The 26,429-nt window shown below is 53.2% G+C and overlaps 1 protein-coding gene across 1 annotated transcript in view; it reads right to left on the bottom strand.

Annotated features, from left to right (window-relative positions):
• Positions 1-26,429, bottom strand: part of LOC140407907 (exocyst complex component 3-like) — an 83,143-nt gene that overhangs the window by 19,787 nt on the left and 36,927 nt on the right. Inside the window, exon 7 of the mRNA XM_072495112.1 lies at positions 21,696-21,900. Within this exon, the coding sequence (XP_072351213.1) occupies positions 21,696-21,900 (205 nt within the window). The remainder of the gene's footprint in view (positions 1-21,695; positions 21,901-26,429) is intronic.

The raw sequence follows: 26,429 nt of genomic DNA, 5'->3' as shown, positions 1-26,429 counted from the left end.
AGACGTGTGCATTTTTTAACCACCTCTTTCTGACTGGTGGCAGTTATCATGAATCCATTAAATAAATGCGCCATAATTCACATACCAATGTCAGGATGCAAGTGTACCTGTTGATTTGTTGCACTGACATAAGGCTGCAGACTCATTCCATCATTGCACCATAAATGGACACTGGCAGAGTTGCACCTTATTTGTACAGGTACTGTACCACAGGAAACCACTGTGCAGCCACATAGAGAGCACTTGGAAGCTGTCACATTTGGGTCACTCTGTCATACCCACAATATGGCAAGCACCTCAAAGTGCAAACCTGAAACATTTTCCCCCGGAAACTTATTTTTTTAAATTTTTTTTAAAATATATATTTTATTCAAATTTTTCGGTCAAACAAAGACAGTACAAAATTTTCCCCTTTTGCAACTTTAAAACAATATAAATAATGATGATGACCGTTTTTTTTAAAGAATAAATAATATATTAACTAGACGGCAACTGCCAGCAACAAAATAAAAACTAGCCAATATCCAAAATAATAAAGTCACAAAAAACAATATAAATAACTCATATACAAACACCTGTACAAAACCCCTGAGGGCCCGGATGGGCACTCCTCTCCCCCCCCCCCTCCCCCCTGGGTTGCTGCTGCTACCTTTCCCATTTCCCTTATCGTTCTGCGAGATAGTCGAGGAACGGTTGCCACCGCCTGGTGAACCCTTGAGCCGAACCTCTTAGTGCGTATTTTATCCGCTCCAGTTTTATAAACCCCGCCATGTCATTTATCCAGGCCTCCACGCCTGGGGGTTTAGCTTCTTTCCACATAAGTAATATCCTTCGCCGGGCTACTAGGGACGCAAAGGCTAAAACATCAGCCTCTCTCGCCTCCTGCACTCCCGGCTCGTCCGCAACCCCAAATATCGCCAACCCCCAGCCTGGCTCGACCCGGACCCCCACCACCCTTGAAAGCACATTCGCCACCCCCACCCAGAACCCATGCAGTACCGGGCATGACCGAAGCATGTGGGTGTGGTTCGCCGGGCTTCCCGCGCATCTCCCGCACCTATCCTCCACTCCAAAATATCTACTTAACCTTGCTCCAGTCATGTGCGCCCTATGTAGAACCTTGAATTGTATCAGGCTGAGCCTGGCGCATGAGGACGAAGAGTTTACCCTACTTAAGGCATCTGCCCACAGCCCCTCCTCAATCTCTTCCCCCAGCTCCTCTTCCCATTTTCCCTTCAGCTCCTCCACCATCGTCTCCCCCTCGTCTCTCATTTCTCTGTATATATCTGACACCCTACCATCCCGCGCCCATGCCCCCGAAATCACTCTGTCCTGAATCTCTTGCGCCGGGAGCCGTGGAAATTCCCTCACCTGTTGCCTCGCAAAAGCCCTCAGTTGCATATATCGAAATGCATTCCCTGGTGGCAACCCATATTTTTCTGTCAGTGCTCCCAGACTCGCAAACGTCCCGCCTAGGAACAAGTCCTTCAATTTCACAATCCCTGCTCTCTGCCAAGCTTTAAATCCCCCATCTATCTTCCCCGGGACGAACCTGTGGTTGTTCCTTATCGGGGACCTCACCGAGGCACCAATCACTCCCTTATGCCATCTCCACTGCCCCCAAATTTTCAGCGTTGCCACCACCACTGGACTTGTGGTGTATTTCTTCGGGGAGAACGGTAAAGGCGCCGTCGCTAATGCTTTTAGGCTGGTTCCCCTACAGGACGCCATCTCTAGTCTTTTCCACGCCGCTCCCTTCCCTTCCCCCATCCACTTGCGTACCATTGATATGTTGGCGGCCCAATAATAGTCACTTAAACTCGGCAGTGCGAGTCCCCCCCTATCCCTACTACGCTGCAGGAACCCCCTCTTTACTCTTGGGGTCTTCCCAGCCCACACAAAACTCATAACGCTCTTATCCACTTTCTTGAAAAAGGCCTTTGTAATCATCACAGGGAGGCACTGGAACACAAAAAGAAACCGCGGAAGGACCACCATTTTGACCGCCTGCACCCTACCCGCCAGTGACAGGGGCACCATGTCCCATCTCCTAAAGTCCTCTTCCATCTGCTCCACCAATCTTACTAAATTAAGCTTATGCCAGGTTCACCAGTTCCTGGCCATCTGGATCCCTAGGTACCGAAAATCCCTTGTTACTCTCCTCAACGGCAAATCATCTATTCCCCTGCCCTGTTCCCCAGGGTGCATCACAAACAGCTCACTCTTCCCCATATTCAATTTATATCCTGAAAATTCCCCAAACTCCCTGAGTGTCTGCATTATCTCGGGCAACCCCTCCACTGGGTCTGCGACATACAACAACAAATCATCCGCGTATAGTGACACCCGGTGCTCTTCTCCTCCCCTAAGTACTCCCCTCCACTTCCTAGAGCCCCTCAGCGCTATGGCCAGTGGCTCAATTGCCAACGCAAACAGTAACGGGGACAGAGGACATCCCTGTCTTGTCCCTCTGTATAGACGGAAGTGGTCAGATCTCTGCCTATTTGTAATCACACTTGCCATCGGGGCCCTGTATAGAAGCTGAACCCATCCAATAAACCCCTCTCCAAATACAAATCTCCTCAACACTTCCTACAGGTAATCCCACTCCACTCTATCAAATGCTTTCTCTGCATCCATCGCCACCACTATCTCCGCCTCCCCCTCCGGCGGGGGCATCATCATCACACCCAACAGCCTCCGTATGTTAGTGTTCAATTGTCTCCCCTTAACAAACCCCGTTTGATCCTCGTGAACCACCCCCGGGACACAATCCTCCATCCTCGTTGCCATCACCTTGGCCAGAAGCTTGGCATCTACATTCAGGAGGGAGATAGGCCTGTAAGACCTGCACTGCAGCGGGTCTTTGTCCCTTTTCAAGAGCAGCGATATCGTCGCCTCCGACATCGTCGGGGGCAACGTCCCCCTTTCCTCGGCCTCATTAAAGGTTCTCGTCAGAAGCGGGGCCAGCAGGTCCACGTATTTCCTATAAAATTCCACCGGGAACCCATCCGGTCCCGGGGCCTTCCCTGCCTGCATGCTCCCAATCCCTTTTACCATCTCCTCCACCTCAATCTGTGCTCCCAGTCATGTCCTCTCCTGCTCCTCAACCTTCGGGAATTCCAACTGGTCTAGGAAGTGCATCATTCCCTCCTTCCCTTCTGGGGGCTGAGCCTTATACAGCCTCTCATAAAATGCCTTAAACACCCCGTTCACCCTCTCCGCTCCCCGTTCCATCTCACCCTCCTCGTCCCTAACCCCTCCAATCTCCCTCGCCGCCCCCCTCTTCCTCAGTTGTTGGGCCAGTAACCGGCTCGCCTTCTCTCCGTACTCATACTGCACTCCCTGTGCCTTCCTCCATTGTGCCTCCGTCTTGCCCGTGGTCAACAAATCAAATTCCGTGTGCAACCTTCGTCTTTCCCTGTATAGTCCTTCATCCGGGGCCACCGCATACTGCCTATCCACCCTCAAAATTTCTCTCAACAATCTCTCCCTCTCTTTGCTCTCTTGTTTCCCCTTATAGGCCCTTATGGAAATCAGTTCCCCTCTGACCACCGCCTTCAGTGCTTCCCAGACCACTCCCACCTGAACCTCTCCATCGTCATTAATCTCCAGATACCTTTCGATACATCTCCTTACCCTTACACACACACCCGCCAACAATCCCATATCTAATCTCCACAGTGGGTGCTGTTCCTTTTCCTCTCCTACTTCCAGATCTACCCAATGTGGGGCATGGTCCGAAATGGCTATAGCCGAGTACTCCGTCCCGGCCACCTTCGGGATCAGCGCCCTTCCCAGGACAAAGAAGTCTATCCGAGAATACACCTTGTGGACATGGGAGAAGAAGGAGAACTCTTTACTCCTTGGCCTAGTAAATCTCCAAGGATCCACTCCTCCCATCTGCTCCATGTAGTCCTAGAGCACCTTGGTCGCTGCCGGCCTCCTCCCGGTCCTAGACCTGGACCGGTCCAGCCCTGGATCCAGCACCGTATTGAAGTCTCCCCCCATTACCAACTTTCCCGCCTCCAGGTCCGGTATACGCCCCAGCATACGCTTCATGAAGTTGGCATCATCCCAGTTCGGGGCATATACATTCACCAGAACCACCGCCTCACCTTGCAATCTGCCACTCACCATCACGTATCTACCCCCACTGTCCGCCACTATGGTCCACATCTCAAACAATACCCGTTTCCCCACTAATATTGCCACCCCTCTATTTTTCGCATCCAAGCCCGAGTGAAATACCTGTCCCACCCATCCTTTTCGTAATCTGACCTGATCCGCCAGTTTCAGATGCGTGTCCTGCAGCATGACCACATCTGCCTTTAATTTCCTTAGGTGCGCAAGTACCCTTGCCCTCTTAATCGGCCCATTCAACCCTCTCACGTTCCACGTGATCAACCGGGTTGGGGGGCTCTTTACCCCCCCCCCCCCCTCGTCGACTAGCCATCCCCTTTTTTAGACCAGCTCCTCACTCACCCGGTTCCCACGCACCCACTTATCCCCCCAACGGTGTCCTCCCGTCCCGACCACCCCATCCCGTAGCAGCTCCCCCTTCCCCTTAACAGCAGCAACCCAGTTACCCCCCCCCCCCCCGCTACATCTTCCTCTAGCGTGATTGCTCCCCCCATGTTGCTTCCAGAAGTCAGCAAAATCTGGCTGACCTCGGCTTCCCCCGTTTATCCTCAGCCTCCCATTGTGTAAGGCTCCCTCCTTCCTGCGCCCCCTTTTCCCGCCACAATTACCATAGCGCAGGAGCAAAGCCCGCGCTTCACACTCGGCCCCGCCCCTAATGGCGCAGCTCCCTCTCTCCTTCCCCCTCTCCTTCCCCACCGGCGCCCACAGTTCACCATACCCCCCCCCCCCCCCCCACCGAGGGGAAAGAGAAAATTTCCCCCCCCCTTCCGATTCCCAGTCCCATGCAATCACACCACTGCTTTATTACAAAAGTTCTTTCTCTCTCCAGTCTAGTCCAGCTTCTCCTCTTCAATGAATGTCCACGCCTCTTCTACCGTCTCGAAGTAGTGGTGTTTCCCTTGATGTGTAACCCACAGTCTCGCCGGCTGCAGCATACCAAATTTAACTTTCTTTCCATAGAGCACCGCCTTGGCCCGATTGAAACTCGCCCTCCTTCTCGCCACCTCCGCACTCCAATCCTGGTACACGCGGATCACCGCGTTCTCCCACCTGCAGCTCCGTGTCTTTTTCGCCCGTCTCAGGACCATCTCCCTGTCTTTATAGCGGTGAAACCTCACCACTATAGCTCGAGGTATTTCTCCCGCCTTCGGTCTTCTCGCAAGGACTCGATATGCTCCCTCCACTTCCAAGGGGCCCGTCGGGGCCTCCGGTCCCATTAAGGAATGAAGCATCGTGCTCACATATGCCCCGAAGTCCGCTCCCTCTGCACCTTCGGGAAGACCCAAAACTCTTAGGTTCTTCCTCCTCGAGCTATTTTCCAGGGCTCCCAGCCTCTCCATACACCTCTTATGCAGTGCCTCGTGTGTCTCTGTCTTCACCACCAGGCTCTGTATTTCGTCCTCATTTTCGGCAGCCTTTGCTTTCACGCCACGAAGCTCCAATTCTTGGATCTTCTGCGCCTCCCTTAACCCCTCAATCGCCTGCAGCATCGGGGCCAGCACCTCCTTCTTTAGCTCCTCAACACATCTCCGAAGGAACTCTTGCTGTTCCGGGCCCCATACCAAACGGCCTCCCTCCGCCGCCATCTTGCTTCGTGCTTCCCTTCCTTGCCGCTGCTCCAGAGGATCCTCTGCAATCCGGCCACTATTATCTCCTTTCTCCATGTACATCCGGGGGGATTCCCTTCTGTTTTCCCCCTCTCGAACAGATATACCCCTTTGGATACTGTCGGGGGGGATAGTCTATCAGGGGAAAACAGCAGCAGCCAGAGCAGTGGCACCACGGCTGGCTCTGATGTTCAGAAGGGAGGGTCAAAGCGCAGAAGAGTAATAGTAATAGGGGACTCTATAGTCAGGAGCACAGATAGGCGCTTCTGTGGACGTGAAAGAGACTCCAGGATGGTATGTTGCCTCCCTGGTGCCAGGGTCCAGGATGTCTCCGAACGGGTAGAGGGCATCCTGAAGGGGGAGGGCAAACAGGCAGAGGTCGTTGTACATATTGGTACTAACGACATAGGCAGGAAGGGGCATGAGGTCCTGCAGCAGGAGTTCAGGGAGCTAGGCAGAAAGTTAAAAGACAGGACCTTGAGGGTTGTAATCTCAGGATTACTCCCTGTGCCACGTGCCAGTGAGGCTAGAAATAGGAAGATAGAGCAGACAAACACGTGGCTAAACAGCTGGTGTAAGAGGGAGGATTTCCATTATCTGGACCACTGGGAGCTCTTCCGGGGCAGGTGTGACCTGTATAAGATGGACGGGTTGCATCTAAACAGGAGAGGCATAAATATCCTGGCCGCGAGGTTTGCTAGTATCACACGGGAGGGTTTAAACTAGTATGGCAGGGGGGTGGGCACGGGAGCAATAGGTCAGAAGGTGAGAGCATTGAGGGAGAACTAGGGAATAGGGACAGTGTGGCTCTGAGGCAGAGCAGACAGGGAGAAGTTGCTGAACACAGCGGGTCTGGTGGCCTGAAGTGCATATGTTTTAATGCAAGGAGCATTACGGGTAAGGCAGATGAACTTAGAGCTTGGATTAGTACTTGGAACTATGATGTTGTTGCCATTACAGAGACCTGGTTGAGGGAAGGGCAGGATTGGCAGCTAAACGTTCCAGGATTTAGATGTTTCAGGCGAGATAAAGGGGGATGTAAAAGGGGAGGCGGAGTTGCGCTACTGGTTCGGGAGAATATCACAGCTGTACTGCGAGAGGACACCTCAGAGGGCAGTGAGGCTATATGGGTAGAGATCAGGAATAAGAAGGGTGCAGTCACAATGTTGGGGGTATACTACAGGCCTCCCAACAGCCATCGGGAGATAGAGGAGCAGATAGGTAGACAGATTTTGGAAAAGAGTAAAAACAACAGGGTTGTGGTGATGGGAGACTTCAACTTCCCCAATATTGACTGGGACTCACTTAGTGCCAGGGGCTTAGACGGGGCGGAGTTTGTAAGGAGCATCCAGGAGGGCTTCTTAAAACAATATGTAGACAGTCCAACAAGGGAAGCGGCGGTACTGGACCTGGTATTGGGGAATGAGCCCGGCCAGGTGGTCGATGTTTCAGTAGGGGAGCATTTCGGTAACAGTGACCACAATTCAGTAAGTTTTAAAGTACTGGTGGACAAGGATAAGAGTGGTCCGAGGATGAATGTGCTAAATTGGGGGAAGGCTAATTATAACAATATTATGCGGGAACTGAAGAACCTAGATTGGGGGCGGATGTTTGAGGGCAAATCAACATCTGACATGTGGGAGGCTTTCAAGTGGCAGTTGAAAGGAATACAGGACCGGCATGTTCCTGTGAGGAAGAAAGATAAATACGGCAATTTTCGGGAACCTTGGACGACGAGTGATATTGTAGGCCTCGTCAAAAAGAAAAAGGAGGCATTTGTCAGGGCTAAAAGGCTGGGAACAGACGAAGCCTGCGTGGAATATAAGGAAAGTAGGAAGGAACTTAAGCAAGGAGTCAGGAGGGCTAGAAGGGGTCACGAAAAGTCATTGGCAAATAGGGTTAAGGAAAATCCCAAGGCTTTTTACACGTACATAAAAAGCAAGAGGGTAGCCAGGGAAAGGGTTGGCCCACTGAAGGATAGGCAACGGAATCTATGTGTGGAGCCAGAGGAAATGGGCGAGGTACTAAATGAATACTTTGCATCAGTATTCACCAAAGAGAAGGAATTGGTAGATGTTGAGTCTGGAGAAGGGGGTGTAGATAGCCTGGGTCACATTGTGATCCAAAAAGACGAGGTGTTGGGTGTCTTAAAAAATATTAAGGTAGATAAGTCCCCAGGGCCTGATGGGATCTACCCCAGAATACTGAAGGAGGCTGGAGAGGAAATTGCTGAGGCCTTGACAGAAATCTTTGGATCCTCGCTGTCTTCAGGGGATGTCCCGGAGGACTGGAGAATAGCCAATGTTGTTCCTCTGTTTAAGAAGGGGAGCAAGGATAATCCCGGGAACTACAGGCCGGTGAGCCTTACTTCAGTGGTAGGGGAATTACTGGAGAGAATTCTTCGAGACAGGATCTACTCCCATTTGGAAGCAAATGGACGTATTAGTGAGAGGCAGCACGGTTTTGTGAAGGGGAGGTCGTGTCTCACTAACTTGATAGAGTTTTTCGAGGAGGTCACTAAGATGATTGATGCAGGTAGGGCAGTAGATGTTGTCTATATGGACTTCAGTAAGGCCTTTGACAAGGTCCCTCATGGTAGACTAGTACAAAAGGTGAAGTCACACGAGCTGGCAAGGTGGATACAGAACTGGCTAGGCCATAGAAGGCAGAGAGTAGCAATGGAGGGATGCTTTTCTAATTGGAGGGCTGTGACCAGTGGTGTTCCACAGGGATCAGTGCTGGGACCTTTGCTCTTTGTAGTATATATAAATGATTTGGAGGAAAATGTAACTGGTCTGATTAGTAAGTTTGCAGACGACACAAAGGTTGGTGGAATTGCGGATAGCGATGAGGACTGTCGGAGGATACAGCAGGATTTAGATTGTCTGGAGACTTGGGCGGAGAGATGGCAGATGGAGTTTAATCCGGACAAATGTGAGGTAATGCATTTTGGAAGGTCTAATGCAGGTAGGGAATATACAGTAAATGGTAGAACCCTCAAGAGTATTGAAAGTCAAAGAGATCTAGGAGTACAGGTCCACAGGTCATTGAAAGGGGCAACACAGGTGGAGAAGGTAGTCAAGAAGGCATACGGCATGCTTGCCTTCATTGGCCGGGGCATTGAGTATAAGAATTGGCAAGTCATGTTGCAGCTGTATAGAACCTTAGTTGGGCCACACTTGGAGTATAGTGTTCAATTCTGGTTGCCACACTACCAGAAGGATGTGGAGGCTTTAGAGAGGGTGCAGAAGAGATTTACCAGAATGTTGCCTGGTATGGAGGGCATTAGCTATGAGGAGCGGTTGAATAAACTCGGCTTGTTCTCACTGGAACGAAGGAGGTTGAGGGGAGACCTGATAGAGGTATACAAAATTATGAGGGGCATAGACAGAGTGGATAGTCAGAGGCTTTTCCCCAGGGTAGAGGGGTCAATTACTAGGGGGCATAGGTTGAAGGTGAGAGGGGCAAGGTTTAGAGTAGATGTACGAGGCAAGTTTTTTACGCAGAGGGTAGTGGGTGCCTGGAACTCGCTACCGGAGGAGGTAGTGGAAGCAGGGACGATAGGGACATTTAAGGGGCATCTTGACAAATATATGAATAGGATGGGAATAGAAGGATACGGACCCAGGAAGTGTAGAAGATTGTAGTTTAGTCGGGCAGCATGGTCGGCACGGGCTTGGAGGGCCGAAGGGCCTGTTCCTGTGCTGTACATTTCTTTGTTCTTTGTTCTTTGTTCACCGCACAATGGGTTTAGCCGTCAAAAATTGCCGTTGGGGCTCCCAATAAGAGCCTAAAAGTCCGTTCAAACGGGAGGTGCCGAAACGTGCGACCTAGCTGGTCATCGCCGCACCCGGAAGTCCCCGAAACTTATTTATGGTCAACGGCCTCACAGCACGAATGACTCGGGTCCGATTCCAGTTTTGGGTGACTATCTGTGCGGAATTTGCACGTTCTCCCCGTGTCTGAGTGGGTTTCCTCCGGGTGCTCTGGTTTCCTCCCACAGTCCAAAGATATGCAGGTGGATTGTCCATTCTAAATTGCCCCTTACTGTCCAAAGATGAGCAGGTTAGTTGGGGTTACAGGGTTGTGGGGATGGGGCAGGGGAGTGGGCCTAGGTTGGAGGGTCGGTGCAAACTCCATGAGCCGAATGGCTTCCTTCTGCACTGTCGGGATTCTATGGATGTTCCTCAGGTTAATGTCCTGAGCCCAACTATCTTCAGCTGCTTCATCAATGACCTTTTCTCCATCATAAATCCAGATTTGAAGATGTTCATTGATGATTGGACAGTGGACAGCACTTTTCCCAACTCCTCAGATACTGAAACAGTCCAAGTCCAAATGCAGCAAGACCTAATGCTTAAGTTGAACCGATAAGTGGCAAGTAACAGTCGCACCGCACAAGCGCCAGGCTATGACCATCTCCAACAAGAAAAAATCTGTCCATCGTCCCTTGACATTCAATGGCACTACCATTGCTTAATCCCCACAATCAACATCTTGGGGGTTGCTATTGACCAGAAATTTAACTGGACTCGCCACATAACTGTGACTAAAAGAGCAGATCAGAGGCTGGGAAGTCTGCATTATTAATACACCTTTCATTTCCCAAAGCCTGTCCACAATATACAAGGCTCAAGTTAGAAGTATGATTGGTTGAATGAATGCAGCTCCAACAATGCTCAAGAAGCTTGACACCACCCAGGACAAAACAACCTGCTTGACTGACATCCCATCCACCACCTTTAGCATTCACTCCCTCCACTACCAACAAACAGTAGCAGCATTTTGTACCATCTGCAAGATGCACTGAAGCAACGCACCAAGACTCCTTTGACAACACATTCCAAACCAATGACCTCTACCACCTAGGAACTGCATGGGAACACCAGTATCTGCAAGTTTCCCTTCCAATCCACACACCATCATGACTTGGATCAATATTGCTGATATTTCACTGATGCTGGGTCAAGGTTCTGGAGCCTCATCCTTAACAGCACTGTGGGTGTACCTACAGCACCTCGACTGCAACAGTTCAAGAAAGTGGTTCACCTTCTCAAGGGCAATTAATGATGGGTAATAAATGCTGGTCCACCCAGTGATTCAAATTAATCCTGAAGCGCTCTTAAGTAAGCACTTGTGTTGCCTGAATTGGATTAATTGAAAGGGGGTGCATGAAATTTTCAAATCAACATTAGACTGATTTGAATTTAGAAATAATTAGCTGTCATGCCCCTGTATATTACTTAACCATTAAACGTAGATTGCCATCCACCTACTATTCATGGCAGATTCCACAAAACTGGTGACATAAGAACTAGGAGTAGGAGTAGGAGCAGGAGTAGGCCACCTGGCCCCTCGAGCCTGCTCCACCATTCAATGCGATCATGGCTGATCTTATTGTGGATTCAGCACCACTTACCATAACCCTTAATTCCTTTGCAGTTCAAAAATCTATCTTTGCCTTAAAAACATTCAACGATGTAGCCTCAACTGCTTTCAAGGGCAGGGAATTCCACAGGTTCACAGCCCTTAGGGTAAAGAAGTTCCTCTTCAACTCAGTCCTAAATCTGCTCCCCCTTATTTTGAAACTATGTCCCCTAGTTCTAGTTTCACCCACCAATGGAAACAAACTCCCTGCTTCTATATTATCTATTCCCTTCATAATTTTCTTTGTTTCTATAAGATCCCCCCACATTATTCTAAATTCCAATGAGTATAGCCCCAGTCTACAAAATCTCTCCTCATAAGCCAATCCTCTCAACTCCGGAATCAACCTATTAAATCTCCTCTGCAAACTCTCCAGTGCCAGTACATCCTTTCTCAAGTAAGGAGACCAAAACTGTACACAGTACTCCAGGTGTGGCCTCACCAGCTGCAACATAACCTCTCTGTTTTTAAACTCCATCCCTCTAGCAATGAAGGACAAAATTCCATTTGCCTTCTTAATTACCTGCTGCACCTACAAACCGACTTTTTGCAATTCATGCTCAAGGACACCCAGGTCCCTCTGCACAGCAACATGCTACAATTCTTTGTCATTTAAATAATAGTCCATTTTGCTCTTATTCCTACCAAAATGGATGACCTTGCATTTACCAACATTTTTTAAAATGTATTTTATTACAAACATGTATCAAAACAGGTTACAGTGAACAAAGACCCCAGGAAACATGCTTCCCTACAATCAGCTATACAGTCTGTACAGATTTTTCCTCTTTTTCACCCCCCGCCCCCAATGACAAACAGCCACTCAAACATGGTCACAAACATCCCCCACCTTTCCTCAAACCTCCCTGAAGAACCCCTTGACTCATACTTTATCTTCTCTAATCACAGGAAGTCGTACCAAAAAGTCGTAATTGAACCCAGATTTGTTGATGATTTGTTAAAGATGAACAAGTTGCAATCCAACTATTAATATCACATTAATATCTACCATGCATATGCCCACTCACTCAACCTATCCAAATCACGCTGAGATATCTTTGCATCCTCCTCACAGCTCACCCCCCACACAACCTAACCAAATCACGCTGAGATATCTCTGCATCCTCCTCACAGCTCACCCCACTCTCCCCAATCACCTTTGTATCATCTGCAAATTTGGAGATAATACAATAATAATAATCACTCATTGTCACAAGTAGGCTTCAATGAAGTTACTGTGAAAAGCCCCTAGTCGCCATATTCCACCGCCTGTTCGGGGAGGTCAGTGCAGGCATTGAACCGGCGCTGATGGTATTGTTCTGCATTACAAGCCAGCTGTTTAGCCCACTGTGCTAAACCAGCCCCTAGCGTTTTAGTTCCATCATCAAAATCATTAATATATAATGTGGTTGGGGTCCTAGCACAGATCCCTGCGGTACCCCACTATTCAATGCCTGCCAATTGGAAAAATACCCATTTATTCTAACACTTTGCTTCCTGTCTGCTAACCAGCTTTCTATCCATCTCAGGACACTACCTGCAATCCCATGTGCTTTAACTTTACATAGTAGACATAGACATAGACATAGACATAGAATTTACAGTGCAGAAGGAGGCCATTCGGCCCATCGAGTCTGCACCAGCTCTTGGAAAGAGCACCCTACCCAAGGTCAACAACTCCACCCGATCCCCATAACCCAGTAACCCCACCCAACACGAAGGGCAATTTTGGACACTAAGGGCAATTTATCATGGCTAATCCACCTAACCTGCACATCTTTGGACTGTGGGAGGAAACCGGAGCACCCGGAGGAAACCCACGCACACATGGGGAGGATGTGCAGACTCCGCAGACAGAGACCCAAGCCGGAATCGAACCTGGGACCCTGGAGCTGTGAAGCAATTGTGCTATCCACAATGCTACCGTGCTGCCCTGTAATCTGCTACATGAGACCTGTCGAAAGCCTTCTGAAAGTCTGAATAAACTACACCCACCGGTTCTCCTTGGTCAACTCTACTAATTACATCTTCAAAGAATTCCAATGGATTTGTTGAGCATTAGTTCCCTTTCGTAAATCCATGCTGACTTTGTCTGATTTCCAAGTGCAGTGCTGTGAAATCCTTGATAATGGACGCTAGGACTTCCGGGTGCGGCTATGCAGAGCTAGGTCGCATATTCGGCAGCTCCCGCTTGGAATGGATTTTTGGGCTCTTTTACAGGGCCCCCACGGCATTTGTTTGACATTTCCCGGTGTGGGAAGAAGACTGCAGCATTCCCCTGATGGTGTCCCCCAGGAATGTTGTGTCTTTTGGCTGCCAGACCCGGCAGAAACAGTGAAGGATTTGGCTTGAGCTGCAGCAATAGACAGAGGCCTCTTCCAGCATGCAGGCAGGGGAAGGGCAAGCTTAAAGTTGCAATCTGACTTGACTCTATCAAAGGTGAATTCTAGCAGCAGAGGGAACAACTGTGAAAGGATCTACCAAGGCCATTGAAGAGGCGGGGACGAGGCTTCTGGTGGCAGCCATGGAGAAGTAGGTCGCGCATTCGGTAGCTCCCGTCTGGAACCGACTCTCAGACCTTTTTCAGGAGTTTCCATAGACTTTTTGGGGCAGACTGGTGAAGCAAACACTGCCAACTTCTATGAAACGGACCAGAAGTGTAACGGCCAAAGGAGCGGCACTGGAGCAACGGGAGAAGCGAGGGAAAGAAAACAAAATGGCGGCAGCCAGGGACAAAGGGGAGCTGCAGGAGTTCATCAAGCGCTGCTTCGAGGAGCAGCGCGAGGAGATGCGCAAAGAGATGTTGGCGCCTATGCTTTCGGCAATTGAAGGACTCGGGATCACGCAGGAGGCCCACGAAGCTAAGATTCAGGAGGTACAGAAAAGAGTCAGTCAGAACGAGGACGAGCTCGTGGGCCTGGCGGTGAGAGTGGAGAAGAACGAGGCGCTACACAAGAGGTGGGCGGGAAGACTCGAAGACCTGGAGAACAGGTCGAGGAGAAAGAATCTGCGAATCCTGGGTCTCCCTGAGGGAGTGGAGGGGGCTGATGCCGGGGCATACGCGAGCACGATGCTCGAGACGATGATGGGCACGAAGGCCCCTTCGAGGCTGCTGGAGTTGGCCGGGGCACATCGGGTGCTGGCGAAGAGGCCCCAGGCAAATGAGCCGCCAAGGGCGATGGTGGTGAGGTTCCACCGGTTCACGGACAGAGAGTCGGTCCTGAGATGGGCCAAGAAGGAGCGGAGCAGTAAGTGGGACAATGCAGAGATCCGAATATACCCGGTCTGGAGCACGGAGGTTGCAAAGCGGAGAGCGGGTTTCAACCGGGCCAAAGCGGCGTTGTAACGGAAAGAAGTGAAATTCGAAATGCTGCAGCCAGCGCGACTGTGGGTCACATACAAGGGCCAACACTATTACTTTGAAACGCCTGAAGAGGCGTGGACATTTGTACAAGCCGAAAAGTTGGACTCTAACTGAGGGTTTGTGAGGGTGGGGGGGGTGTTTTGGGGTTTGATGTGTGATGGTTGTTGTATATAGGGGGTCAATCACGCGCAGGAAATGTTACATGGGCTGGGGGAGAGAGACAAGGCCGCGACAGGAGCTGCGCCAGAGGGGGCGGAGCGGGCTTTGGAAAGCGCGGGGTTTTTTCCCGCGCGCGGGAAGAAAGACGGGAAGGGGAACGAAGGAATGCATATGGATTGGGAGACTCCCACGCGGGGAGGTCAATGGGACGGCGGGGGAAGCCGGGGTCAGCAGGCGTCAGCTGACTTACGGGAGTGACATGGGGGGAGCAAAAAAGCTAGACAGGGGTCTAGCGGGGGGAGGGGAGGGGGGGGGAAGGGCGGGGAGGGGGGGGGAAAAGGGTTGCTGCTGCACTGGCCGAAAGGGAATGGGACACAGAAGAGGTGGTCGGGACGGGGGTCCCCCCTCTGGGGGACTGGAGGGTGAGGGAGGCGTGGACACGGGACTGGCCCAGAAAAGGAGATGGCTAGTCGGCGGGGCGTGGGGGGGGTGAGAGCCCCTCCAATCCAGCTGATAACGTGGAATGTGAGGGGCCTGAATGGGCCGGTGAAGAGGGCTCGAGTGTTCGCGCACTTAAAGGGACTGAAGGCGGACGTGGCCATGCTCCAAGAGACACATCTGAAGGTGGCGGACAAGGTCAGGTTAAGAAAGGGATGGGTAGGACAGGTATTCCACTCGGGACTGGACGCGAAGAATAGAGGGGTGGCAATATTGGTGGGAAAGCGGGTGTCATTTGAGGCCAAGACTATTGTAGTGGACAATGGAGGGCGATATGTAATGGTGAGCGGTAGGCTTCATGGGACGTGGGTGGTGTTGGTAAACGTATACGCCCCGAACTGGGATGATGCAGGATTCATGAAGCGCATGTTGGGGCGCATTCCGGACCTGGAGATAGGAGGCCTGATAATGGGAGGGGACTTCAATACAGTGTTGGATCCAGTACTGGACCGCTCCAAATCAAGGACTGGAAAGAGGCCGGCGGCGGCCAAGATACTTAGGGGGTTTATGGATCAGATGGGGGGAGTGAACCCATGGCGGTTTGCTAGGCCGCAGGCCAGGGAATTTTCTTTCTTCTCCCATGTACACAAAGCCTACTCCCGGATAGATTTCTTTGTTCTGGGTAGGGCGCTCATCCCGAGGGTGGAGGGGACGGAGTATTCGGCTATAGCCGTTTCGGACCATGCCCCGCACTGGGTGGAACTGGAGCTGGGAGAGGAGAGGGACCAACGCCCGTTGTGGCGGCTGGATGTGGGACTGCTGGCGGACGAGGTGGTGTGTGGGAAGGTGAGGGGGTGTATCGAAAGGTACTTGGAGGCCAACGACAACGGGGAGGTGCGGGTGGGGCTGGTATGGGAGGCGTTGAAGGCGGTGATCAGGGGAGAGCTAATTTCCATTAGGGCTCATAGGGAGAAGACAGAGGGTATGGAAAGGGAGAGGTTAGTGGGGGAGATTTTGAGAGTGGACAGGAGATACGCAGAGGCCCCGGAGGAAAGATTACTTGGGGAAAGACGACGGCTCCAGACGGAGTTTGACCTGTTGACCACAGGGAAGGTGGAGGCACAGTGGAGGAAAGCGCAGGGGGCGACCTACGAGTATGAGGAAAAGGCTAGTCGGATGCTGGCACACCAGCTCCGTAAGAGGATGGCAGCGAGGGTAATAGGGGGAGTCAAAGATGGAAGGGGAGCCACGGTTCGGAGTGCGACGAAAATAAACGAGGTATTCAAGGCTTTTTATGAAGAGCTGTACAGATCCCAGCGGGGGAAGAGGGGATGAGACGATTCCTAGATCAGCTGAGATTCCCGAGGGTGGAGGAGCAAGAGGTGGCTGGTTTGGGGGCACCAATTGGGTTGGAGGAGCTGAGCAAGGGTTTGAGGAGCATGCAGGCGGGGAAGGCCCCGGGACTGGACGGATTCCCGGTGGAGTTCTACAGGAAGTACGCAGACCTGTTGGCCCCACTACTGGACCTTTAATGAGGCAAGAGAGGAGGGGACCCTGCCCCCGACAATGTCGGAAGCGACAATTTCTTTGATCCTAAAGCGGGACAAGGACCCACTGCAATGTGGATCGTACAGGCCGATCTCGCTCCTCAATGTGGATGCAAAGTTGCTGGCAAAAGTGCTGGCCACGAGGATCGAGGACTGTGTCCCAGGGTTAATCCACGAGGACCAGACGGGATTTGTAAAGGGCAGGCAACTAAACACCAATGTGCGGCGGCTCTTAAATGTGATAATGATGCCATCGGAGGATGGAGAGGCGGAGATAGTGGCAGCTATAGACGCGGAGAAGGCCTTTGACCGAGTAGAGTGGGAGTACCTCTGGGAGGTGCTGCGTAGGTTTGGGTTCGGGGTAGGGTTTATCAATTGGGTTAAGCTCCTTTACAGAGCCCCGATGGCGAGTGTAGTGACGAACCGGCGGAGGTCGGAGTACTTTCGACTGTACCGAGGGACGAGGCAGGGGTGCCCCCTGTCCCCCCTGTTGTTCGCATTGGCGATCAAACCATTGGCCATGTCATTGAGGGAGTCTAATAAATGGAGGGTGGTGGTCCGAGGGGGAGAAGAGCATCGGGTGTCGCTATATGCGGATGACCTGTTGCTGTACGTGGCGGATCCAATGGAGGGGATGGTGGAGGTCATGCAGACTCTAAGGGAGTTTGGGGAGTTTTCGGGCTATAAGCTCAATGTAGGGAAGAGTGAGCTCTTTGTATTACAGGCGGGGGACCAGGAAAGAGGGATAGGGGACCTACCGCTGAGGAGGGCGGAGGGGATCTTTCGGTATCTGGGGATCCAGATAGCCAGGAGTTGGGGGACCCTACATAAACTGAATCTGACAAGGTTGGTGGAGCAAATGGAGGAGAATTTCAAAAGCTGGGACATGTTACCGCTCTCGCTGGCGGGTAGAGTGTAGTCGGTCAAAATGGTGGTCCTTCCGAGGTTTCTGTTTATGTTTCAGTGCCTTCCCATCGTGATCACTAAGGCCTTTTTTAAGAGAGTAGGCAGGAGTATTATGGGGTTTGTGTGGGCGAATAAGACCCCGAGAGTAAGGAGAGGGTTCCTGGAACGCAGTAGGGACCGAGGAGGGTTGGCGCTGCCAAACCTGGGGAGCTACTACTGGGCAGCAAATGTGGCGATGATCCGCAAGGTTATGGAGGGAGAGGGGGCGGCATGGAAGAGGATGGAGATGGCATCCTGTAAAGGAACGAGCCTGGGGGCGTTGGTGACGGCACCGCTGCCGCTCTCGCCGACAAAGTATACCACGAGCCCGGTGGTGGCGGCAACGCTAAGGATCTGGGGCCAGTGGAGACGGCACCGGGGTGCAATGGGAGCATCGGTGTGGTCCCCGATCAGGGGTAACCACTGATTTGTCCCGGGGAAGATGGACGGGGTGTTCCAGAGCTGGCATCGGGCGGGGATTGGAAGAATGGGGGACCTGTTTATTGACGGGACGTTTGCGAGCCTAGGGGCACTGGAGGAGAAGTTCGAGTTACCCCCGGGAAATGCCTTTAGATATATGCAGGTGAGGGCTTTTGTGAGGGGACAGGTGAGGGAATTCCCGTTGCTCCCGGCACAAGAAGTTCAAGATAGGGTGATCTCGGGTGTATGGGTCGGGGAGGGCAAGGTGTCGGAAATACACCAGGAGTTGAAAGAAGAGGGGGCAGCGCTGGTAGAAGAGTTGAAGGGTAAATGGGAGGAGGAGCTGGGGGAGGAGATCGAGGAAGGTCTGTGGGCTGATGCCCTAGGTAGGGTTAATTCCTCCTCCTCGTGTGCCAGGCTCAGCCTGATACAATTTAAGGTGGTCCACAGAGCGCACTTGACGGGGGCGAGGTTGAGTAGGTTCTTTGGGGTAGAGGACAGATGTGGAAGGTGCTCAGGGAGCCCGGCGAACCATGTCCATATGTTTTGGTCATGCCCGGCACTGGAGGGGTTCTGGAGAGGAGTGGCGGGAGCAATATCTCAGGTGGTGAAAGTCCGGGTCAAGCCAAGCTGGGGGCTAGCAATATTTGGAGTAGTGGACGAACCGGGAGTGCAGGAGGAAAAAGAGGCCGGCATTCTGGCCTTTGTGTCCCCAGTAGCCCGGCGAAGGATCTTGCTAATGTGGAAGGAGGCGAAGCCCCCCAGCCTGGAGGCCTGGATAAATGATATGGCTGGGTTCATAAAGTTGGAGAGGATTAAGTTCGCCTTGAGAGGGTCTGCGCAGGAATTCTACAGGCGGTGGCAACCGTTCCTAGACTATCTCGCGGAGCGTTAGAGGAAGGTTGGTCAGCAGCAGCAACCTTGGGGGGGGGGGGGGGGGGGGGGGTGGGGGGGGGGTTCCTGGGAGGGTGGGGGGGGGGGGGAGGGGGGACTGCCTGGGAGGGTGGATGAGCAAGAGATAGCATGAAGGGTTGGGGAAACTGGCACGTACGGGTGAGGGCCAGTGTACAAAGCTGTGTAAATATATCATTTTGCCATGTATATATCTTGCTCTGCACGATTTCTTGTTTTTTGGGGTTTTTTTTGTTACGAGGGGGGGGTTATTGTTTGTAAGGGAGAAAAATTGTGTTAAAAAACTTTAATAAATATATATTTTTTTAAAAAGATAATGGACGCTAGCAACTTCACGACATTAGGCTCGCTGGTCTATAGTCCCCTGTTTTCTCTCTACCTCCCTTTCTGAATAGCGAATTTATATTTGCTACCCTCCAATCTGTAGGAACCATTCCAGAGTCTAAAGAATTTTGGAAAATGACCACCAGTGGATCTACTATTTCTAGGGCCACTTCCTTAAGTACTCTGGGATGAAGATTATCACGCTCTGGAGATTTATCTGAGTTCAATCGTATTAATTTCCCCAAAATGATTTCTCTACTAATACTGATTTCCTTCACCTCTTCACTAAAACTTGTGTTTCTCAGAACTCCCGGTACATCATTCCTGTCTTCCTTTGTGAAGACAGAAGCAAAGTACGAATTTAGTTCCTCAGCGACTTTTTTGTTCCCCGTTATGAATGCCCCTGTTTCTGACAGTAAGTTAAGTCTCAACGATGGCTCAATTGGCAGTGGAATCAAATCCCACGCGAGGAGCTTAAGCACAAACATAACAAAACAAGGTCCATGGTATAATGTTTAAGGTTAAGAGCACATGATTCAATAAGTGTAAGCTCCAGAGGAAGACTAATGGGCATGATGATATGCCCTCAAATTTCTACGATCACTCCAATTTATCCAGCAAGTAACCAAACCCTCTAATGTTTAAATGGCAAATCTGCCAACTAAGTCCATGTCACTGATCTAAATTTGAAAACACTTCACTCTTCCAGCACTGTGAGCACTAATCAATCTTCCAGTTCTATGTAGTAATGCTTTATACAGTTGTAAAATTTGGGGAAAGAGTAAAATTAATTATTGTGGGTTATATTATTTGCACAGTAAACTGTATTTGTATTTGTGTAGGTAGTCTATATATAATGTGTATGTTTGCAAAAGAAATGAGGAACAATTTTTCTATAACTAATCAATTTAACATAGTGTTGCACAGGGGAGTGAAGGCTCATTGTATCTTTGAGGGATATGTTCGCGAATGGGGTGGGGCAGTAAGGGTAATCGGATCACACATGTAATTCAATGGGAATGTTAAGGCCCTACATTCTGACCTTTTCTATAATGTTTTAATTTTATATTATTATCAATAAAGCATTGGGCGAAATTCTCCCCTTCGCATCGCCGGTAACGGAGCTCCCGATAAGGCGGAGAATCCAGCGTCATGATGAAAATGTGATGGGCATTTCTGATGCTGCTGACTCCCACTAGGAATCAAGGTTCACAAGCCACTTAGCCGCGAAGCCACTTAGCAGGCCGGACACCATGGGCGAGATTCTCCGCTGGCGGGATTCTCTGTTTTGCCGACGCCCGGGGGTTTCCCGACGGCGTGGGGCTGCCCCACAATGGGAAACCCCGGGCAGGATTCTCCGACCCCCCCCCCCCAGGAGGGTGTGGACCTGGGTGGAGTGGGCCTGAATTGCGATGCGGGGAAGGTGGCCAGCCGTGGGACCTCGCTAGCGAGGGCCCCCACTCAAAATGACGGCCCGATAGCGGGATTCCCTCGCAATCCGTGCCATGCATAAATTTGCATGGCTAAGGATTGGAAATTGCTTCCTGATTTCTGCTCCCAGCGTGAGCGCAAATCAGATGCAATTCAGCTCCGGTGGGAGAACAATCTCCGAAGTGGAGAATTCCACCCAATGCTTCACAGCGCCAGGCAATCAAGTTCAATTCTGGCCTGGGGTCTGTCTGTGCGGAGTTTGCACGTCCTCCCTGTGTTTGCGTGGGTTTCCTCCGCATGGTCCAGTTTCCTCCCACAGTCCAAAGGCGTGCAAGTTTGACGTACTGGCAACACTAAATTTCCCCTTAGTTTACCTGTGCGTGAGTGTGGCTATTCTTGATGTGGTGTAATGCCCCTATGAATCCCTGGCGACACATTAGAGATTTGTTGCGGGAATAATTAGCTACAGAAACAGATGAAAGTCTTGCCTGTGCACTGTCAGGGTGCGGAACGTTTGAGAGAGTGAGATTAATAAAACATGCGGTATATTAAGAAACAAAAATGTTGTCGGGGTTGCAAAGGACTTCCACTGATTGCATGTTGAGGAATTCAGTGAGATGACTATATGGAAACTTCACTGATGGAAATGAATAGTTACAATTTGACAAGTGGTGTTAGGGGAGTAAGGGGTGGGCATGTGGTGCAGGGTGGGATGCGAAGATATGGGTGGATAGTCTAACTTATTTCCTGCCACCAAAGAACTTAAGTTGCAGTTTTTTTACTGAATTGTGTGTTACACTGTCCAAGATTTCCTCCTAGTGGTTTAATGTAAAATTGGCTGACATCAGATCTATTCGGACCAGTATTCGGTAATTAATGTAGCCACTCCCTTTCTAACAAAAATATATTTTGAAAAGATACAATTTACAAGAGAGCGCTTATGTAATTGATTTTCCAATTTTAAACATTATACTGTACCTTGACATTGCAAAGGAGTTTTTCCAATAGTTGGTCACATATCTTGGTTTCTACTTCCGTAAGTACTGCCAAACATTTTCTCATATCTTCAGTATTGTTGTCTACTATTGTTGTCACAAGACCTCTGAAGCTAACACAACTTAATATAACCTCCAAGCCTTTACTGCACGGCATGTCCTTGGACCTCTCAATAAGTCCCAGAAAGCTTCAAGGGCAAAAAGTACAAAAAATGTATATATTTAATTTTAGGAGTTGCATACATATATAAAGCTCCATTGTGCGGATAAAATATTGCTCCAGTTTTTTTAAGCATATCTTCACCCACACTATTTTACTCTTTGGGGAATAGTGGTGGAAGGATTCCCGAGCTGATTATCAGCCGTTGAACAGGGTTATGAAACATTCCTTCCATGGCCAATAAGTCCTGGTGTTGGAATTGAACCCAGAGCTTCTGATCCAGAGATAGGAATGCTACCACTGCACCACAAGACTTACTCCAATGATAAATACATTTCAGGATTTTCCACTATAGTGGAAGAATCATGCCCATGTGTATGTTAATTCCTGTTAGCTGTCACCAGCAGGAGAGGGCCCAGCTAGCATCATAGGCCATGGTTCCCAATCTTTTTTACACCATGGCACACCTTTATGCTGTAAACAATTTTGAGGCACATCTTCTATTTTCCCCAACTAAACAGCACTCTAGCAAAAGCCTTTCATCTGTAAAACCTCTTAAAACATGTCAAGCCACCATTTACTGCAATTTTCAATACTTTAAGAAGTTTACAATGAAACCAGTTGCGCGTACGGTAAAACACTTGTTAGCACTGTTGCTTCACAGCGCCAGGGTCCCAGATTCGATTCCCGGCTTGGGTCACTGCCTGTGCGGAGTCTGCAGGTTCTCCACCTTTCTGCGTGGGTTTCCTCCGGGTGCTCTGTCTTCCTCCCACATGTCCCGAAAAACGTATTGTTAGGTAATTTGGACATTCTGAATTCTCCCTCCGTGTACCCGGAATGTGGCAACTAGGGGCTTTTCACAGTAACTTCATTGCAGTGTTAATGTAAGCCTACTTGTGACAATGAAGATTATAATTATTAAATACAATTGGCGCAATCTACACGAATGGGAACAGAGTCCCATAACAAACACATTTAGTCAAGTGTTTCCTGGTGCTTGGAGGTCTGAGAAACCACATGCTATTGAATGGGACCCTGCTCCCAATCGGGTAGATTCGGGGCCTCAGCAGGGAACTCCCCGATGAGGCTGCACTTAGTCTCATTTCCTGCACTGAGGAGTTCTGCTCGCCAGAATTCCACAGTGCAGGAGGAGATCGGGATGCAATTTAAAACTCTCAACCCCCTGACATGACCCCCAAAACCCCCCAAAGCCCCAACTCACCTATATGGGTGTCCTCAGGACCCACCCCCCTCCCCCCACCCCAGCACACCCAGGCCTGATCCCCGTCACAGGAAAAATGCCATCTTGGCACCCTTGGCACTGCCAGGCTGGCACCCAGGTGGCACTTAGAGCCCCTGGGAGACCCTCACGATTGCCATTCCATCTGGTCCCTATTTGTGGAGTGCATCACTGAACGACGCTCACCCAAGATGTCCATGGCGAAGGGGTTAGATTCCAACGCCTTAGTTAGATTGTGGGGGCGTCATTCTCCGCCGGCGGGAGTCTCCGTTCTGCCGGCGCCCGGGGGTTTCCCGACGGCGTGGGGCTGCCCCACAATGGGAAACCCCATTGACCGGCCGGTGTTACGGAGACTCCCGCCGGCCGGTCGGCGCAGAAATGTGGCGGGGCGGGTAGGAGAATTTCGCCCCGGGAGTGCATATTAGAGTGAGACTAGGGGCGTCATTCTCCGACCCCCCAGAGGGTCGGAGAATGGCCGTTGGCCGCCGTGAATCCCGCCCCAGCCGGTTGCCGAAGTCTCCGAAGGGAGAAAAGTCGGCGGGGCGTTAATGGCGCCGCTGCCGTCGGAGAATGGCACGGGTCTGCGCAAGGCAGCCGATTTTCGGTCTGCCGATATTCTCCCTTCCGGATGGGCCGAAGTCCCGTCGACGTGATGACCGTTCACGTCGACGTAAATTAAACCTCCTTTTCATCGGCGTGACCCTGTGCTCCAGGTTCACGCCGACCAGCGTGGAGGTGAGTGACGGCCTTGGGGGTTGGCTCTGGGCAGGCGATGGCGTGGCCGCAGTCTGAATGTGTGAGGAGAGGTGTGTCTCGGGTTGTGAGTGTGTGTGCGGCGGGGGGGAGGGGGTGGTTAGAGTGGGCTGGGCTCCGGGGGAGTGCCGGGAGGGGGGTCCGTGCCAGGGAGGGGGATGGGGGGTCCGTGCCGGGGAGGAGGTTGGGGTCCGTGCCGGGGAGGAGGTTGGGGGGGGTCCGTGCCGGGGAGGAGATTGGGGGGGGGTCCGTGCCGGGGAGGAGGTTGGGGGGGGGGTCCGTGCCGGGGAGGGGGATGGGGGGGTCCGTGCCGGGGAGGAGGTTGGGGTCCGTGCCGGGGAGGAGGTTGGGAGGGTCCGTGCCGGGGAGGGGGATGGGGGGTCCGTGCCGGGGAGGGGGATGGGGGGTCCGTGCCGGGGAGGAGGTTGGGGTCCATGCCGGGGAGGAGGTTGGAGGGGTCCGTGCCGGGGAGGAGGTTGGGGGGGGTCCGTGCCAGGGAGGAGGTTGGGTGGGGTCCGTGCCGGGGAGGGGGATAGGGGGGTCCGTGCCGGGGAGGAGGTTGGGGTCCGTGCCGGGGAGAGGGATGGGGGGGGTCCATGCCGGGGAGGGAGATGGGGGGTCCTTGCCGGGGAGGGGGATGGGGGGTCCGTGCCGGGTAGGAAGTTGGGGTCCGTGCCGGGGAGGAGGTTGGGGTCCATGCCGGGGAGGAGGTTGGGGGGGTCCGTGCCGGGGAGGAGGTTGGGGGGGTCCGTGCCGGGGAGGAGGCTGGGGGGGTCCGTGCCGGGGAGGAGGTTGGGGGGTGTCCGTGCCGGGGAGGGGGATGGGGGGTCCGTGCCGGGGAGGAAGTTGGGGTCCGTGCCGGGGAGGAGGTTGGGGGGTCCGTGCCAGGGAGGAGGTTGGGGAGGGGTCCGTGCCGGGGAGGAGGTTGGGGAGGGGTCCGTGCCGGGGAGGAGGATGGGGGGTCCGTGCCGGGGAGGAAGTTGGGGTCCGTGCCGGGGAGGAGGTTGGGGGGGTCCGTGCCAGGGAGGAGGTTGTTGAGGGGTCCGTGCCGGGGAGGAGGTTGGGGGGGGTCCGTGCTGGGGAGGGGGATAGGGTCCGTGCCGGGGAGGGGGATGGGAGGTCCGTGCCGGGGAGGAGGTTGGGTTCCGTGCCAGTGAGGGGGTTGGGGGGGTCCGTGCCGGGGAGGAGGTTGGGGGGGGGTCCGTGCCGGGGAGGGGGATGGCGGGTCCGTGCCGGGGAGGAGGTTGGGGTCCGTGCCGGGGAGGAGGATGGGGGGGGGTCCGTGCCGGGGAGGAGGTTGGGGGGGGTCCGTGCCGGGGAGGGGGATGGGGTGGTCCGTGCCGGGGAGGAGGTTGGGGGGGGTCCGTACCGGGGAGGGGGATGGGGTCCGTGCCGGGGAGGGGGATGGGAGGTCCGTGTCGGGGAGGAGGTTGGGTTCCGTGCCGGGGAGGAGGTTGGGGGGGGTCCGTGCCGGGGAGGAGGTTGGGGGGGTCCGTGCCGGGGAGGAGGTTGGGGGGGTCCGTGCCGGGGAGGAGGTTGGGGGGGGGTCTGTGCCGGGGAGGGGGATGGGGGGGTCCGTGCCGGGGAGGAGGTTGGGGTCCGTGCCGGGGAGGAGGTTGGGAGTGTCCGTGCCGGGGAGGGGGATGGGGGGTCCGTGCCGGGGAGGGGGATGGGGGTCCGTGCCGGGGAGGAGGTTGGGGTCCATGCCGGGGAGGAGGTTGGGGGGGTCCGTGCCGGGGAAGAGGTTGGGGGGGTCCATGCCGGGGAGGGAGATGGGGGGTCCGTGCCGGGGAGGGGGATGGGGGGTCCGTGCCGGGGAGGAAGTTGGGGTCCGTGCCGGGGAGGATGTTGGGGGGTCCGTGCCGGGGAGGAAGTTGGGGTCCGTGCCGGGGAGGAGGTTGTGGAGGGGTCCGTCCCGGGGAGGAGGTTGGGGGGGTCCGTGCCGGGGAGGGGGATGGGGTCCGTGCCGGGGAGGGGGATGGGAGGTCCGTGCCGGGGAGGAGGTTGGGTTCCGTGCCAGTGAGGGGGTTGGGGGGGTCCGTGCCGGGGAGGAGGTTGGGGTCCGTGCCGGGGAGGAGGATGGGGGGGGTCCGTGCCGGGGAGGAGGTTGGGGGGGGTCCGTGCCGGGGAGGGGGATGGGGGGGTCCGTGCCGGGGAGGAGGTTGGGGGGGGTCCGTGCCGGGGAGGGGGATGGGGTCCGTGCCGGGGAGGGGGATGGGAGGTCCGTGTCGGGGAGGAGGTTGGGTTCCGTGCCTGGGAGGAGGTTGGGAGGGTCCGTGCCGGGGAGGGGGATGGGGGGTCCGTGCCGGGGAGGGGGCTGGGGGGTCCGTGCCGGGGAGGAGGTTGGGGTCCATGCCGGGGAGGAGGTTGGGGGGGTCCGTGCCGGGGAGGAGGTTGGGGGGGGTCCGTGCCAGGGAGGAGGTTGGGTGGGGTCCGTGCCGGGGAGGGGGATGGGGGGGTCCGTGCCGGGGAGGAGGTTGGGGTCCGTGCCGGGGAGAGGGATGGGGGGGGTCCATGCCGGGGAGGGAGATGGGGGGTCCATGCCGGGGAGGGGGATGGGGGGT

This window comes from Scyliorhinus torazame, chromosome 2 (genome assembly GCF_047496885.1).
Source record: "Scyliorhinus torazame isolate Kashiwa2021f chromosome 2, sScyTor2.1, whole genome shotgun sequence".
NCBI classification, from domain to species: domain Eukaryota; kingdom Metazoa; phylum Chordata; class Chondrichthyes; order Carcharhiniformes; family Scyliorhinidae; genus Scyliorhinus; species Scyliorhinus torazame.
The sequence above is the reverse complement of the archived record's forward strand: the minus strand, read 5'-3'. Positions and strand labels throughout refer to the sequence as shown.